Source organism: Tinamus guttatus, unplaced genomic scaffold, assembly GCF_059628265.1.
Source record: "Tinamus guttatus ecotype Peru unplaced genomic scaffold, ASM5962826v1 Tinamus_guttatus_pri_ptg000197l, whole genome shotgun sequence".
NCBI lineage: Eukaryota > Metazoa > Chordata > Aves > Tinamiformes > Tinamidae > Tinamus > Tinamus guttatus.
Window position 1 is genome coordinate 1,283,228 of NW_028288731.1, and position 15,735 is coordinate 1,298,962.

At 44.5% G+C, this 15,735-nt stretch overlaps 1 protein-coding gene across 1 annotated transcript in view; it reads left to right on the forward strand.

Annotated features, from left to right (window-relative positions):
• The window catches only part of ABCA12 (ATP binding cassette subfamily A member 12), an 87,771-nt gene that overhangs the window by 67,907 nt on the left and 4,129 nt on the right, over positions 1-15,735 (forward strand). Inside the window, exons 40-49 of the mRNA XM_088523800.1 lie at positions 872-977; positions 6,269-6,323; positions 6,816-6,993; positions 8,851-8,966; positions 9,561-9,720; positions 10,955-11,223; positions 11,878-12,088; positions 13,783-13,892; positions 14,493-14,637; positions 15,066-15,200. Coding sequence (XP_088379926.1) covers positions 872-977; positions 6,269-6,323; positions 6,816-6,993; positions 8,851-8,966; positions 9,561-9,720; positions 10,955-11,223; positions 11,878-12,088; positions 13,783-13,892; positions 14,493-14,637; positions 15,066-15,200 — 1,485 coding nt within the window. The remainder of the gene's footprint in view (positions 1-871; positions 978-6,268; positions 6,324-6,815; positions 6,994-8,850; positions 8,967-9,560; positions 9,721-10,954; positions 11,224-11,877; positions 12,089-13,782; positions 13,893-14,492; positions 14,638-15,065; positions 15,201-15,735) is intronic.

Here is a 15,735-nt window from a genome sequence, read left to right on the forward strand (position 1 = left end):
CATTCTTCTCTATTGACCTGTCTTCTCCTAGCAGGAACAATTTTTCTGCTCTTACAATTTTATTATACAGAGGTGAAAAGATAAGTTAATGGCATCTTTCTCTCCTAAGAGAACATATATACACTAACTAGAGCTGGCTTGTATGTTCTGATTTACTGGTTTCTCTGTTTCTGCTCACTGAAAATGTTGTAACACATCAGTGTTAAAAGCAACAAGGCTGAAATCTGAAGTAGCAGGAAATGCAAGAGAGTTGACAAGATGCAGATACCTCTTGGCAAAACCTGACTACCATGGGAGTGCTCCTGCTAGTGCAGTGCTGTTTTCAGAGGTGGTTCCCGTCAGAGGGAGTCACAGGGTTTATTGCTTTTCTAACACACAGAGCTCATGGGCTCAGTTTGCAGATGGTTTTCCCCCTTCCCATCTCGCAGGCTCATCCTAGATTTAAACGTTATTTGTGTTTGCTTATTGCTTGTCAGATTAAGTATCTGGAAACCTGGATAGTATTGGAAATAGGGACAAACTTCCAGCTCTCTTTTCCTCGAGCAGTGCTTGCTCTATTAGGACTGGGAGAATAAAACCACTGAGGATTTGGAGTAGACAAAGACAGTGCTATGGGTAGTGTGTAAGCCTCTAACCTTAATAGCCTAAACGTTGTGATGTCCTTGGGGAGATAACTTACACCTTTGACTCGGAGCCTATGCATTGGGCCTAAAGTAGGTGATGGTGAATTCACACAAACTGCGCGTCCGGTGTTGTATTTATATATATATATATATATATATATATTTATATATATATATATATAAAAGAATATATATATTATCCTAACAATTTCTCTCTCAATTTGTTTTGATTTCTCAATTGTGTGCAGGTATGGTACAACCCAGAAGGCTATCACAGCCTTCCAGCCTATCTGAACAGCTTGAACAACTTCCTTCTTCGAGCTAACCTGCCAAAAAATGAGACTTCCAGATATGGTAGGTGCCTGCTTTGCGTGAACAGATATTTTCTCCCCTTTGCAGGGAATATCCTGATTTTGTTAAAGTCAGTGACAACACTTACCTCAACTTCAGTGAGGCCAGTTCTTTATTCTCAAATACATGAATGCCTTTAAAAACATGAATTGAAAACATGAATAAATAGCATTACTCAAAAACTTGGTGGAGTTGAACGAGGAAGCCCTTAGCTCCTATGTAAAACACTCCCTTTATCCCACAGTTGGTGACATTTCTTATTTGTCTTACTGCCTTTCACCATTATACTGGAATAACTGGATTTTCAAGAGGTGCCCATTATTTATGCACAGAAAAACTACTTTAGGTTATCTCCAGGAGTGGTTTATATTAGTTAATTTTACTATTTCACCCTTCTGCTGAGAGGAACTCAAGAGGTGAGTGTGCATGTGTTTGTGAATGCGAATGAGCAAGATTAGAATCATAGAATCATAGAATGCTTAGGGTTGGAAGGGACCTCTAGAGATCATCTAGTCCAACCCCCCTGCATACGCAGGGACACCTAAAGCACGTGGCACAGGGCTGCATCCAAGCGGGTTTTGAAGATCTCCAGAGAAGGAGACTCCACAACCTCTCTGGGCAGCCTGTTCCAGTGCTCTGTCACCCTCACTGTTAAGAAATTTTTCCTTAAGTTCCTATGGAATTTTTGATGTTTCAGTTTCCGGCCATTTCCTCTAGTCCTATCAGTGGCCACCACTGAAAAGATACCATGACCGTCCTCTGCACTCCCTCCCTTGAGGTATTTATATACACTGATTAGATCCCCTCTCAGCCTTCTCTTCTCCAGGCTGAACAGGCCCAGCTCCCTCAGCCTCTCCTCATAGGGCAGATGTTCCAGGCCCCTGATCATCCTTGTGGCCCTGCGCTGGACTCTCTCCAGCAGCTCCACATCCCTCTTGTACTGTGGAGCCCAGAACTGGACACAGTACTCCAGATGCGGCCTCACCAGGGCTGAGTAGAGGGGCAGGATCACCTCCCTCGACCTGCTGGAGATGCTCTTCTTAATGCAGCCCAGGATCCCATTGGCCTTTTTGGCCACGAGGGCACACTGCTGCCTCATGGTCAACTTGTCGTCCACCATGACACCCAGGTCTTTCTCCGCAGAGCTGCTCTCCACAAGCTCAGTCCCCAGCCTGTACTGGTGTCTGGGGTTATTCCTCCCCAGGTGCAGGACCTTGCACTTGGCCTTGTTGAACTGCATGAGGTTTTTCACCGCCCAGTTGTCCAGTCTGTCCAGGTCCCTCTGGATGGCAGCACAGCCCTCTGGGGTATCGGCTACTCCTCCCAGTTTGGTATCATCAGCAAACTTGCTGAGGGAGCACTCTGTGCCTTCATCCAGGTCATTGATGAATAAATTGAACAGGACTGGACCAAGGACTGACCCCTGGGGGACCCCACTAGCCACAGGCCTCCAACTAGACTCTGCACCGCTGATCACCACTCTCTGGGCCCTGCCATCCAGCCAGTTCCTAATCCATCTCACTGTCCACTCATCTATCCCACACTTCCGGAGCTTGCCCAGGAGGATGTTGTGAGGGACGGTGTCAAAAGCCTTGGTGAAGTCGAGATAGATGACATCCACCGCTCTCCCCTCGTCTATCCAGCCGGTCATTTCATCATAGAAGGCTATCAGGTTAGTCAGGCAAGATTTTCCCTTGGTGAATCCATGCTGACTACTCTTGAGCACCTTCTTGTCCTCCATGTGCCTGGAGACAACGGCCAGTATGAGCCGTTCCATCACTTTTCCGGGGACGGAGGTGAGGCTGACTGGCCTGTAGTTGCCTGGGTCCTCCTTCTTGCCTTTTTTGAAGACTGGCGTGACATTGGCCTTCTTCCAGTCTTCCGGCACCTCCCCCGTTCTCCAGGATCTTTCAAAGATGATGGAGAGCGGCTTAGCTATGGCATCTGCCAGCTCCCGCAGCACTCTGGGGTGCATCCCATCAGGGCCCATGGATTTGTGGGTATCGAGGTTCCTTAGGTGCTCTCTGACCCAATCTTCCTCTACCCAGGGCAAGTCTTCCTCTCCACCCGCTTCTTCTCTTGCCTCTAGGGCCTGGGGCTCTAAAGGGCTGCCCTTGGTAAACACCGAAGCAAAGAAGGCATTGAGCAACTCTGCTTTTTCTGTGTTATTTGTAACCAAGGTGCCCATCCCGTCCTCCAGCGGACCCACGTTCTCCCTGATGTTCCTTTTGCTGTTAATGTATTTGAAGAATTTTTTTTTGTTATTTTTAACGTCCCTTGCCAGCTTGCCTTCCAGACGTGCCTTAGCTTTCCTTGTCGCATCTCTGCACTCCCTGACTACGTTCCTGTATTTCTCCCAGGGGGCCTGTCCTTTTTTCCACATTCTGTATACCGCTGCCTTCTGCTTGAGCATTGCCACAAGCTCCCGGCTCATCCATGCAGGTCGCCTGCCCCCTCTGCCTCCCTTCCTACACACAGGGATGCACTGCTGCTGGGCGTGGAGGAAGTGCCGCTTGAAAACTAACCAGCTCTCTTGGGCCCCCCTGCCTTCTAGAGCACTAGCCCATGGGATTCTACCGAGGAGGTCTCTGAAGAGGCTAAAGTTGGCCCTCCTGAGATGTGAGATTAAGTGAGAAACAGCTTTTAGCTCTATTTTTCCTCTGACATGACACACACAGTGTTGCTGGCCCACGTGGGGTTATCAGTTCTCCAAACTTCTCCTCACTAATGGGATGCAGTAACCCAAATTCCCACTGATAAACCAGGGTTGCCCTATTGTACTGGTTGCTGTTTAGCCTACATTAAAGGTGAAGTCTGGACACAAATATTTATTTTTATGTATATGTTTCTAGCAATGAAAAGGGTGCAGGATGAGGAAAAATTACATTGATGGCATTTTGAGAGCTCTTATTCAGAGACTGGTGGGATGTGATGAGACTAGTGATAATGGGCAGAAATGCTCTGCTGGTGATTTTCTGTGACAAATGCTGGCCTTTGAGCCATCTCCTGATCATACTTAGTCCCCCTCAACTCAGCTGGCTGCAGCTGCAGGTGCAAGTGAGGTAGGTGCCGCTATCTTTTTCGTTATGAGCTCTTTGCTCATGAGGCGTTTCCCCAGTGATGAATATGAATTTAGATATAATGAAAAAGGCATCTGGTCTGAAGCTTTGCTTGCCATGCCATGAATTAAAGACACGGCAGAATGCTGATTACAGAGTCAAAACAAGATGCCTGTCTTTCCACCTCCACATACTGATGCTCTGAAATTCCCAAGAAGCTCAGCTCCCAGCAAGCAAAACCAGCAGCAAAACCAGCACCTCGGCCCCACCGCCGTCCCGAAATACCCGCGGGCTCGGACACCTGGGATTTGCAGCATGTCCTTGAGGTTGGAACACGAGCTCTTAGGTCTGCGCTGGAAGAGCATATTGCAAAGCTGCAGCCTCTGCCCCAGTGGGGAGAGAGGAGACCCGAGCGGGGCGCTTGCAGCCGCACAGACATCCCAGAGCAACTGAATTATTAAGCAGTGAAGTTTACCCTGTCTCTGTATTCCCAGCACATGCTGCTGTGAGAGCAAAGGCAGGAAGTTTGTGTGAACAGTCAGAAAGTTTTCCTGGGGATAGTCTGCTGCCAGCAAAATAACAATTGTTGGTGAAAAGGAATAGCACCATTTTTTATTCCATCTGTCCTGCTGCTTCTGTGGTTTTGGAAAAAAATAAAGAATAGTAGTAAATGACCAGACGTAATTCTCCACTTCTCACTAATGATCCCATCCATAGAATGGGGAAAATAAAATGAATGGGTGAGGATAGCTCCCCCAGGGTAGTGTAAATCCACTTTGAAATACAATTGAACAGACATTCTGTGTGGTATGTTCCTGGCAGCTAGATCTATTTGTTGTTATGACAAATAAATGACAGTTTAAGAACCATTGAAATGGCCAGATAAAAGTATGTTGTCATTTCAGCAGTTTAAAAGAGGTGCCAGTCCTGCTTTAGACGTTTGACTTAGACTGCATATATTTTAAAAAAATACATAAAGAGCTTTTTACCCTGTCACTAAGCAAATCATAATAGCTTTTGACTTATGTATATTGTGCTTTTTCTTCTCTCAATCCTGACCAACAAAAAAGAGAACGCATTGAAATGGAAATTTTGACTTCTAGCCTAAGCTTCAGTAAAGAAAAATGGCTTTATAGTGAAGCATTAACAGATTAGACAGACTTTTTCTCTCTCCCTTTTAGAGAAGGGAAACATTTCCTGGCTGTTGCATGTCTTTATCGGCAGCCTGAGTTTTTAATTCCATTTTGCTCACTGACAACAAGGTTGAGATTTTAGCCCTCAAAGAAGAATTTTATGGGAAATCTTTCTTTTCAAATGTATATGATCAGTTTGGCATTTGATCAACTAAACCTGCAGTCCCCTCCTCTCTAACCATATGTCAAGAGTGCTAGTTCTTAGGGAAAGGAGCACAGAATAGTTCTTCTGCCTCATATTAACTACTGAAAGTCAAGCACCTGTCTGTAAGGAGCTTAAATTTCAGACGTGGTGTGTTCTGTGTTCTTGCAAATCTTTTTGATTTAATAGCAAGTAGAGGTTCTTCAGCGCACTCTGAGAACTAAAGCATTTATTTGAGTGCCTAAATATGGATTTAGAGCCTCACTTTTAGGCACATGAATGTCTGAGACTAACACCTGTAGAAGGTTTTAGAGTTTAGAGTCTGGGCTCTAATTGCACAGACCTTCTCTGGAGCTTGGAGGTGGCCCAGCAGAGCCCCCAAGGTTCTTCCTCTTCTTGCAAAACTGTTTTTGTAGACACAGATTGCCTCTAAACAAAGCAAGTATACTCAAATGCATGATACCGCTGTATTCTGGGCTAAATGTTGTTCTTAAAGAAGTGTATAAAGCAAATCTTTGAGGATGTCTGCACATTTGTCTCTTGCTGCTTGTTGTCTGGAAAAAAAAAACAATGCATTTTTTAAGGGATCTTTCTGGAAAAGACAGGCATGTCACACTGTGCTACTCAGCCCAGTAGCTGGGTTTTAGGTTTATTCTTTGGACAAAATATTTTATAGCTGCCTAAGACAGAAACGTTCAGAATTAAGTCATTACCAAGCTGAGACAGAAGTGTCGAAAATTACTTGCTTTTATGCTAACATCTCAACAGATGCCTGTGCTGAGAAAAACAAATAATAGGAAGATAATAGCTTCCTAATAAAGGCAGTAGGAATGATTTTTTTTCCCCTAATGAATGAGAGAATGAATGAATTGCATTAAATGTTGTTGTTTTTTTTAATAGGTATTTTCTTATCAGCTCATCCATATCCTGGAGGACAGAGTCAAGAACAAGTAATGTAAGATTCATTTGACTGTTGCTTGAATTATTTGGCTGCAACAGAAGCAGACTTGCTCTCTGGAAACTAAGCAGCCTAAATTACTGTGTAACTTCCTTTAAATGATGAATCTGTCCTGTTTCCTCACTTCATTCCCACTACACACGAGTAATATCCCTCATGCCACCAAGACTCCTGTTAGACTTCCCGCACAGAATCCCATATTCATCTGGAAGTCACAGTCACAGCATTGCACATTGTACTTGGGCATAACAGTAATAATTACTTTTTTTTTTCCTCTTGACTTTTCTAATCAGTATTGTGGTGCTATGTTATGACTCACTGCTGCCAATACTTTTAGTTAGGCATAATACTTATGTCCCTATGTTCAGCAAAAAATATTGGCACAGAATTGGGATATCCTTGCTTCTGAGCTCCCAGCAATGCCTCTGCACTGAGAGAGCTCTACCACTTTGACTCACCATGTACTTCTTTCTCCACTGTTTTTCCCAGGCTGAACAGCTTGCTTGATATCATCGTTTCAATGTCTGTTCTGGTCGGCTACTCTATCACAACAGCCAGTTTTGTGCTATATGTGGTAAAAGAGCATCAAACCAAGGCCAAACAACTGCAGCATATTTCAGGCATTGGAATGAGAAGTTATTGGCTCACTAACTTTGTTTATGACCTGGTAAATAATTCACATTCTTAATTGCATCAAGAAGATAATTCAGTAGCAAGATGGGGAAAAGTTCTTTAAAGTCAGTTGCCTAAACTTACTGATATTATCGCTGTCAAGAGTGTTATGTAGTAATTGTTCTCAAAGGCACTGAACACTATTAAATGTGAACCATAAGACTGGATTTTGCCAAGCAAAGGCATTTCTCTTCTCTCCTGAGTATATGCAAAACAGTCAGTGCATTTCTATGAAAGCAACATAGAAGAGGCCAGATCTTGATTTAAATTTTAGAATGCAAGCCCCATGCTGCTTTTCTCTTAGCTTACAGGGATAGATTAGCTGTTATGTAGGCTTTCTGCATCTGGGTAAGGATTTGGGCTTGAGGCTATAGCCATTTTGGATCCCTGGGAATGCAGGGTGCTCAATTGGCAGGCAGCTCCCAGCTGAGAGTCCTCCATTGGGCAAAAAACCCTTGGCTGGATTGAATGCTCACTTTACGTTTTTATATTGTAAATGTTTCCAAGCCAAGGAAAATTACTAATGCAGCTATATGTCTTCTAGGACCTGAGCAAGTTCCCCGCTAGAATGCTGCACTGCGCTGCATAGATTTACCACCTTGTTCCTGTAGATAGTTGAGGTGCCTAGCATTGTGCTGCGTTATGAGGTGTGGGCATGCCCTTCAATCCCTGAAGTTTTAATTCCCTGATGATAAAGAGGGTTAATAGCACTGCTGGAAAGCGTCCCTGGGCTCTGAGGATAAATATGCATGGTGTCTGTAGGCTCAAATGCTTTGTGTCTTATGAATTACTTGCAGTGCCCAATGTCAAACCTGTGCTTAGCTAGAGCTGCACATGCAGCTTCTCTTCCTGCTTGTGAGTTTTGGCATTGCCCACTGCACCATAATGGTGATCAGCCCTACTTAGCTTACAAAGTTCCACTGATGCAATTTTACTAGTGTCTAAAATCCCAGCAACATTGTCAGTTTTTGAACATATGAAGCCTTCAAGGGCATTTAGGTGGCCAGCTGCTGTTTGAGCCCATAAGGACTGAGGACTAAAAAAATCTTCAGGAAATGTGAGCCTTGGCTTTTTCTGCACAGCCCCCAGCACAGCTTAGCCTTCTAGGAGTTATGGTAACACCAACGTATGCTAACAAGGCAGCCCTAACAAGAGTGCATTTGCCACCAAATATCCTGAACTGCCTCTTTTTAGGAGCTGGCATAGTCAGGCAAAAGCATGAGCAACTGTGCAGAAGCCCAAGGATGCAGCAAGACTTTTCTGCTTCCATCTTCTGGACCCTCAGTCTGGCACTGCGTATTTGTAAATCTGTCTGTGGAAAAATCCCCAGAGTCCTCACCACAATCAGTATTCAGTGGGCTGAAACTAATCCAGCGCTCTCGGCAACTTGATATTTCTCCATGAATCCCTGCCAGTAAATTCTGTTAAATCCCAAAGCTGGGGAAAAGAGGAACCTCTTGAGGCAGAGGCTTGGTAGGTCCCTGGCTTGGCACAATATAACAAAGAGCAGATTTACAGGGCACAATGAAGTCGTCTGACCCCAAGGCTAACAGGGAGACCCAAAGGGGTATTTTTCATTCATGTCTTTTTTTTTTTTTTTTAAAGGCACTTTCTGCCCATAGTCCTGAATGTTGAAGCTTAGCCTATTCAAAAAGACTTTAAGTGAATTCCTGTTCAAGTCTTCCCAAAATTTGTAGAAGCCTGGGACCCTACCTGCATTTGTTTTGCCTTAGAAAACCCAAACAGCACTTGTGGGACCAAATTCAGACCTGGCATTCCTGCTTCTGTATAATTCTAGAAAAATATTTAAGAATTCTCATTCTAATAACATGTTTTTAATATAATTTTGCAGGTACTCTTTATGGTCCCTATTGGACTCTCAGTAGGAGTTATTTCAGCCTTTCAGATACCAGCTTTTTGCAACAATAACAACTTACTGGCTGTATTTCTTCTGCTGTTACTGTTTGGGTAAGTGGGGAGCTTAGTTTTTATTTGAATATCATTGCACAGAGTGAGAGATTGTGCCTTGCAGGCTGCTGGGATTTGGGATGCTAAGGAGGAATACAGGGGCTTGGTTTCTTCTGTTCCTTCAAGGAGCAGTGAGTTAAACTGTTGTTGTCAGGCCTGTTCTATTCACAGCAAACTCTTTAAGTGAGAGTATGAAATATTCAAGCTCATAGTGACAGCCCAGCCTGTAAACACATTCTTACTCAACTGTTGCAAAGTTTGGGATATGGAAGCATTTTAACAACGGGGTGGAGGGGAGCAGCAAAATTTAGATAAAACAGGAAAATTTAGCTTTCTGATACTTCCAGTCTGTCTTTCGGTCTGGTCTACGTGCTAAAATATGTATCATAACTTCTTTTTTCCTCAAAAAAATCTAGTGGAATTTTTCCTTTAGAAAACATTTTTCTTCCCATGAGCTCCTATAATATGAAAATCTAGTAACATTCTTTTATGTAGTGCCTGAGGTATGGGTTCCTGAGCCGAGGTCTTTAGTTGCTGGTTTTCAGCCACTCTTTGAGCTACTGTAGCATTCTCTGTGCTGTTGGTGATTTGTAGATATGCAACATTTTCATGGATGTACCTGCTGGCTGGGTTCTTCAAAGAAACGGGAATGGCGTTCATCGTTTATGTCTGCGTCAACTTGTTCTTTGGCATCAATACCATCATTACTCACTCGGTTGTGTTCCTGCTCTCCCAGGAAAAGGCCACAGACCAGGTAGGTCTCTGCTGATGCTTCGGTTCATCAATTGACACTTTGGGGTCTCCACCAGTAACTGGTAAAACAACCAGAGTTGTCTTGTTGAGTTTGGCAGGTGTGAATTGGATCCTTAGCAGTTGGCTGGTTTCAGGTTTTTTGAGACAGGTCAAGCACAGGAAGCACATCCCTGAATTTAAGGGAGTTTCCTGTAGGTAGGATGTGGGACAAATAAGTCTTCCTTGTTTGTGTAAATCCGTTCTCCTAGAGAAGAAAGAAATAATGTTGTGAGGGAAGTTTATATTGAAAAAGAAGAAAAAAGATAGAAACTTGTTTGATACAAGGTTGATGGGGACTTAACCGTTGTTCACTCCTTGCAGTACAAATTGTGGAAAATGACAACAAGATTTCACTGCCCCAAGTCTAAAGTGTGCTGTGCTAAGCACAGCAGCAGCTGTCTGTCATCTAGATGTGTAATGCAATCATCTTCCTCCTGCAAGGGTGAAAAATGACTCGGAGACATTGATGTTTCCCTGAAGTCAAGCCTTGTCTTAAGTAGTGATTTCCCTGGGAATCAGTGGGTTGAAATGTATATATTATATTAGGTTTCCGTTTTTTTGTGTCTTTTTTATTATTATTTTTTAAAAAAAAGGTAATTGCTTGATAAAACAATAGTTTTACACCTTGACAGTGCTCATTTAACAAGCCCCTGGATTTGAGGGATGTACAGTCCTGATCTTCTATCCTTCTGTGCCTCAGAGAGTCTCCCCATCCTAATTTATTGCCTTCCCACTTTGCTCTGCATGCTAATGTTTCTGGAGATGTTTGCCCCCGGAGAACTGGTAGGACTTGGGCTACAGAGGAGCAGGACTGGGGAGCAGCCCATGCTCTTCCTGAGAGCCTCTGCATTGGGCTGCTGCCGCTGCCATGCAGCTCAGCAGGGAATATTCAGCTCGGTTCCCACACAGGTTTTTGGCTGCTACATGCATGGGATAAGACAGCTGAAGCAGCAGTGAGCGACATACCAAGAACAGGGTGCTATTTGCTGTGGGTGAACTGCTCAGAGCCCCAGAGCTGCCTGCTGACTTTTCTGACCTTGTGAAACAAGCTGTCTCCAGAGCTCTTCACTCTCGATTTATCTTTGCTCTGAGACACTAGCAAATCCCAATGTAATTGTTACACTTCAGCCCCACGGTGAAATCTCTGAATTTATTCTGTGAATAAAAACTGCAGTGATTGCATTGCTCTTTTTCAGGGCTTGCGTGACCTCGCTGAAAACTTGAGGCACGCGTTCCTCCTGTTCCCGCAATTTTGCTTTGGCTATGGCTTGATTGAACTCTCACAGGATCAGGCCCTGCTGGGCTTCTTAAAAGCCTATGGAGTGGACTACCCCAACAAAACCTTCGAGCTGGACAAGACCACATCCAAGCTGCTCGCCATGTTTATCCAGGGCACCGTGTTCTTTGCCATCCGTCTCATCGTTCATGATGGGATGATGCAGAAAGTCTGGAGCAACATATTAGAGTAAGTAGCACCTGGACTCTCATAGTGAAGGGGGACCGAGCCAGTGCTCAGTGGGTTAATTCTGGGCTCCCGCCCCATTGTTGTGACTAATGAAGCCCACACATTTCCAAGACACTTTGCAAAACAGAGTAAGTTTTCTCTGGAAGGAGTCCCACTATCCACCACTAATTAGACATTAACAGAGATACCAGTTACTGGAGCCCCTTTGGTAGTCCCTGCTGGCTTGAACTGTTCCCTGCATTCAGGGTTCTGGGTTCACTGGGTTGATAGGTGGTTAGAAAGAGGTGTCAGTCCCCTGAGCCTTTTCTGTTTGCATCTGCCCCCACCTCCTGCACCTTGGGTTCCACAGGGGGGAGGGTGCTGGTCACTGGAGCACTCCTGTCACCTGCACCACAAGCATCGCCACAAGGCAGGACCTCCATGTGGTCACTGTATTTGCTGAGCAGCAGAAAAACCTTGGGCAGAAAGTGAACACGGAAGTTTTTAATTTCCTAAATGGAGCAAGTAGCCAAAGAGGATTGAAACTGTCTGCATCTCTGTGTATACTTGCATGCCCTGACATCTCACGGGAAGGCTCCTATGTATCCCATACCCATGGGGCCACTCCTGGCCGTGCTTGCTTCAAGACTAAGGGCACCTCTGTCCTTCCTGTAGATTCTTGTTTGACAGTGTGCATGGCAAAGCGTCACTTTTGCCACCCGTGTCCGAAGAGGATGAGGATGTCCGGGGGGAGAGGCACCGAGTAGAGTCCGGCAAAGCTGATTTTGATGTGGTACAGCTCCAGAATCTCACAAAGATCTACCACCTCCCTCACAAACGCATTATGGCTGTTAAAAATATCAGCCTGGGGATTCCTGCCGGAGAGGTAAGTGAGAGTGAAAGCTGCAGCACCTCCCGGCGCAGGGAGGGGAACCGGAACAGGTCCAGAGCCCTGCTACATTCTCCTCTCAGTCCTTGCCTCAGTCTGGCACAACTGTAATGGTTTGTTTTGCACTGAGCTCTTCCTTCTCTCTTCCCTTGCTTTGCACTTACTGATTATTTATTGATTCTCTGTGTTATGGTGATTCTCTGTGACATGTCGTCCCAAATCCACCAGGAGTCTGGTGGATTTGGGACACCAAATAATAGTCTGAATACACTCAAAAGAGTGGGTGGGACTGTGGTGAAGGTTTACTTGGAGCAACATGTGTCTGTGCTGTGCTTGTACAGCACCTAACCTGGTGGGCGTATGGCACGTCCCTGTCAAAGCTGCTGCTATGCCGAAAATGAGCACAGCAGCATTTTTCCAGTTGCAGTGACCCACCTAAGCTAAACCACACGTGAAGTGAAGCGAGTAAGGCTTATCTCCTTGTGTTTCTCCAACTGGGTAAGTCTAGTGACTTCAGCTGGACGGGCATTTCCATGAACCAGGAATTAAAACTGACTTCAAAGAAGCAGCGTCCTTTGGTCATGTCAATTTGATTACTGGTGAAAATACCAACCCATGAGAAAAGAAAAGACAGGAGCTCACAGGGCACCTCTGCAATGCAGAGAAAAATTCTGAGAGTCTGGGAACCAGACCCCATCTCAGGCTTTGCAGCTGGCTTGTGAGGAAGCTTGAAAGCTAACCTTGGTCCCAGATCTTTTGAATTCCCTGGATCCCCTTATGATGCTGGATGTATGAAAGGCCTGAGGGTGCTGGGCAGCAGGGGAGCAGACTTGCATGGAGAATGAGCCCATTGATTTTCTGGCAGAAGATTTTTCAGAGCCACAGCTGGTACTGAGGCTTCCAACTCCTTGCAGAAGTCAGAGCTGCTGGTTGAATTTTGCACCCCATGCCCCATCTGTGAGCAGATGCCATGGCCCTGCACCGCATGCTGTGCTGAGATATTGTCCCTGCACAGACCTCATAATGGGAGAGAGTCCCAGATCGATGCTGCACTGGGCACAGCACAGTTTTTAGTTCATCTAGTCTCTATAAATGATATCAAAATAATAGTAATTACCAGCACAATGGTGATTGCTTAATGCAACACAGAGCAGCGTATCTCCAGCCTTAGTAATAAAACATGGATTTTAGCATGAGAAACTAAATTGCACTAAAGGGAGCAAGTTCTTAATCTTATTAATGTAGTGCATTAATGAGATTATTTGATGAAAATCTTGCGTCACATTAAGTTTTTACCAATGACAGGACAAATCTCACTCCCCTCGCTCCTATGAATAGCTCTGTTCGTGTCAATGGGAGGCTTTGCGCAAATTAGGTGATTGAGATTTGGCCTGTCAGATCGGCTCACTAGGAGAATGCACTTCATAGGAAAAGGCACAACGGTATTAGAAATACATCCTTGATTCTTCATCATATTAAACAAATGGTCCTAATATAAGCTGCAGTATATTGCACCATAAACAACCTCCATTATAATGTTTGTACGCTCTGAGAACCTCTTCCTCTTGTGTAATTCTTCTTACTCAAGGGCCCAAAGAAAAGAAATGACAAGTTGCACTGAACTCAGAGTGATATTTCTGCATTATAAATACCTAATGGTTGCATTTCTGTGTTTCTTTCCTGCAACCTAGTGCTTTGGTCTGCTTGGTGTGAATGGTGCTGGAAAGACAACCATCTTCAAGATGCTGACAGGTGATATTGGAGCTTCCAGCGGAAGGTTGCGGGTCCAGGACCATTCTGGGTATGAAGGATGTGATTTCTGGGGAAGGCACATGATTAAATCAGCCTGGAGAACAGTTTATAAGAACTGACAAAGGCAAAGAAAAGTAAATATAAACATCTGGAACAATATAAAACATTCAAAAATGGAGTAAAAAAGAACAAGGCAGGGAGTCCAGCTCTTTGAGTTGCTTCCCTGGGGTTTGTATTTTGCTAGGGCATCTCTGCTGTTCTCAGTGGTATTTTTCTCAATTTGTTCTATTGCAAATGGGGCCCAAATCAGATTCTTATCTGAGTACAATCATACTTCTGAGCTAGTATCTGGAGTAAGAGCACTTTAGGATGGAGTAAGCTTCGTGGTAGCTGTGCAATCTAAAGTGCTGGAAGTAACTGGAGAGTCAGGTACCAGACAGTGTGGCTAATCCCCATGTAAACACAGTGGTTCTGTGGCAGAACAGAGGGCCTGAAGGCTGAAGGTCTGCACATTCAAAGCATTTTATTTCAAGGGTTGGGGAAGGCAAGTAGGAAGAAATAGGGGCATGTCTTTCTTCCTGCCATCTCTTTCATGGAAGGCATTGGCATTTCAGCGTGTCTAAAATGAATTGCTGGCTTCCTTACACAGGTCCTTGAATGACATTGGTGAGGCACACTGGTCTCTCTTTGGCTACTGTCCCCAAGAAGATGCCTTGGATGACCTGCTCACGGTGGAAGAGCACATGTATTACTATGCTAGGCTTCATGGCATTCCCGAGAGAGAGATCAAAGGAGTGAGTAAAACTGGGGATTAATTCAAGGCATGTTTCAGTCATGGGGAGTTTTACCTTGAATTAGCAAGTCCTTTAAGAAACAATAAAGGTTAATGGTGTCAAAATCTGAAATCCTGGCTTGGGACTGTCTTGCTCAGCAACCAGATGGCTGTTGTGTGAAACAGATCTGCATTGCACTGTGGAGTCAGAGTATGGCACACAGTGAGTTGATACTGCTTAATGGTCTGACATTAAAAGCAGATTCATAGATGCCATGAAAAACTTCAGAGGAAGCAGGATTGCAGGTGCTGCATTTACAGGTGATTGCTGAGGCAGCTTTTAAATGATGAGGCAGAACAAGGGATGGCAAAAAGATTTGTAATAGGTGTCCACCTGCTGATTTATTCATGGCCACTATTTTGAAATCAGTACCTTTTTTTCCCCCACAGATAGTACTCCAGCTTCTCTACAGGCTGAATCTAATGGCCTACAAAGACAGAGTCACCTCTATGTGCAGTTATGGCACGAACAGAAAACTGTCAACTGCTCTGGCTCTCATTGGAAATCCATCAATTCTGCTGCTGGTAAGAAACTCTGGGGCCTTGCTGGGTGAAAGATGAGCCCATCTCTGCATTCACTTTGATAGTCCAGTGAAAGCTACTCTGACACAGCCCACAGGGCACTCTCCAAACGCTTGCACTTAACATGACAACACATGCATCAGTGGAAGATGGAGATGCCAGCACATACCGAAGCTTGCTTTTGGGCCTAACAGAGTCGTGAATCTGCTACCTGTTCTATTAGTATTTTCCAGGGGTCAAAAAGAGATCCTGTATTTGCCATTTCAATTTCCCATTCCTGGCTGTTTCTTGATCTTAATAAATTAAGAGCTCTTGACTACCTTGCACAGATTCTGCAGGAAAGTGGCATCCAAGACTGCAAAACCACGGGAAGACAAAAGAGCAGCTTCCGTCAAGATTAGAATGTAAAAAACTTCTAGATTTGGCTCTCTCTGCCTTCTTTTCTAATTTTTCAGTTTTTCTTGTTAGATCTGTCATTTTTAAAATATCCCTTTTGGGAGCAATTTTTTACTTGCTAAGTTCTGAATATGTAAAGTGG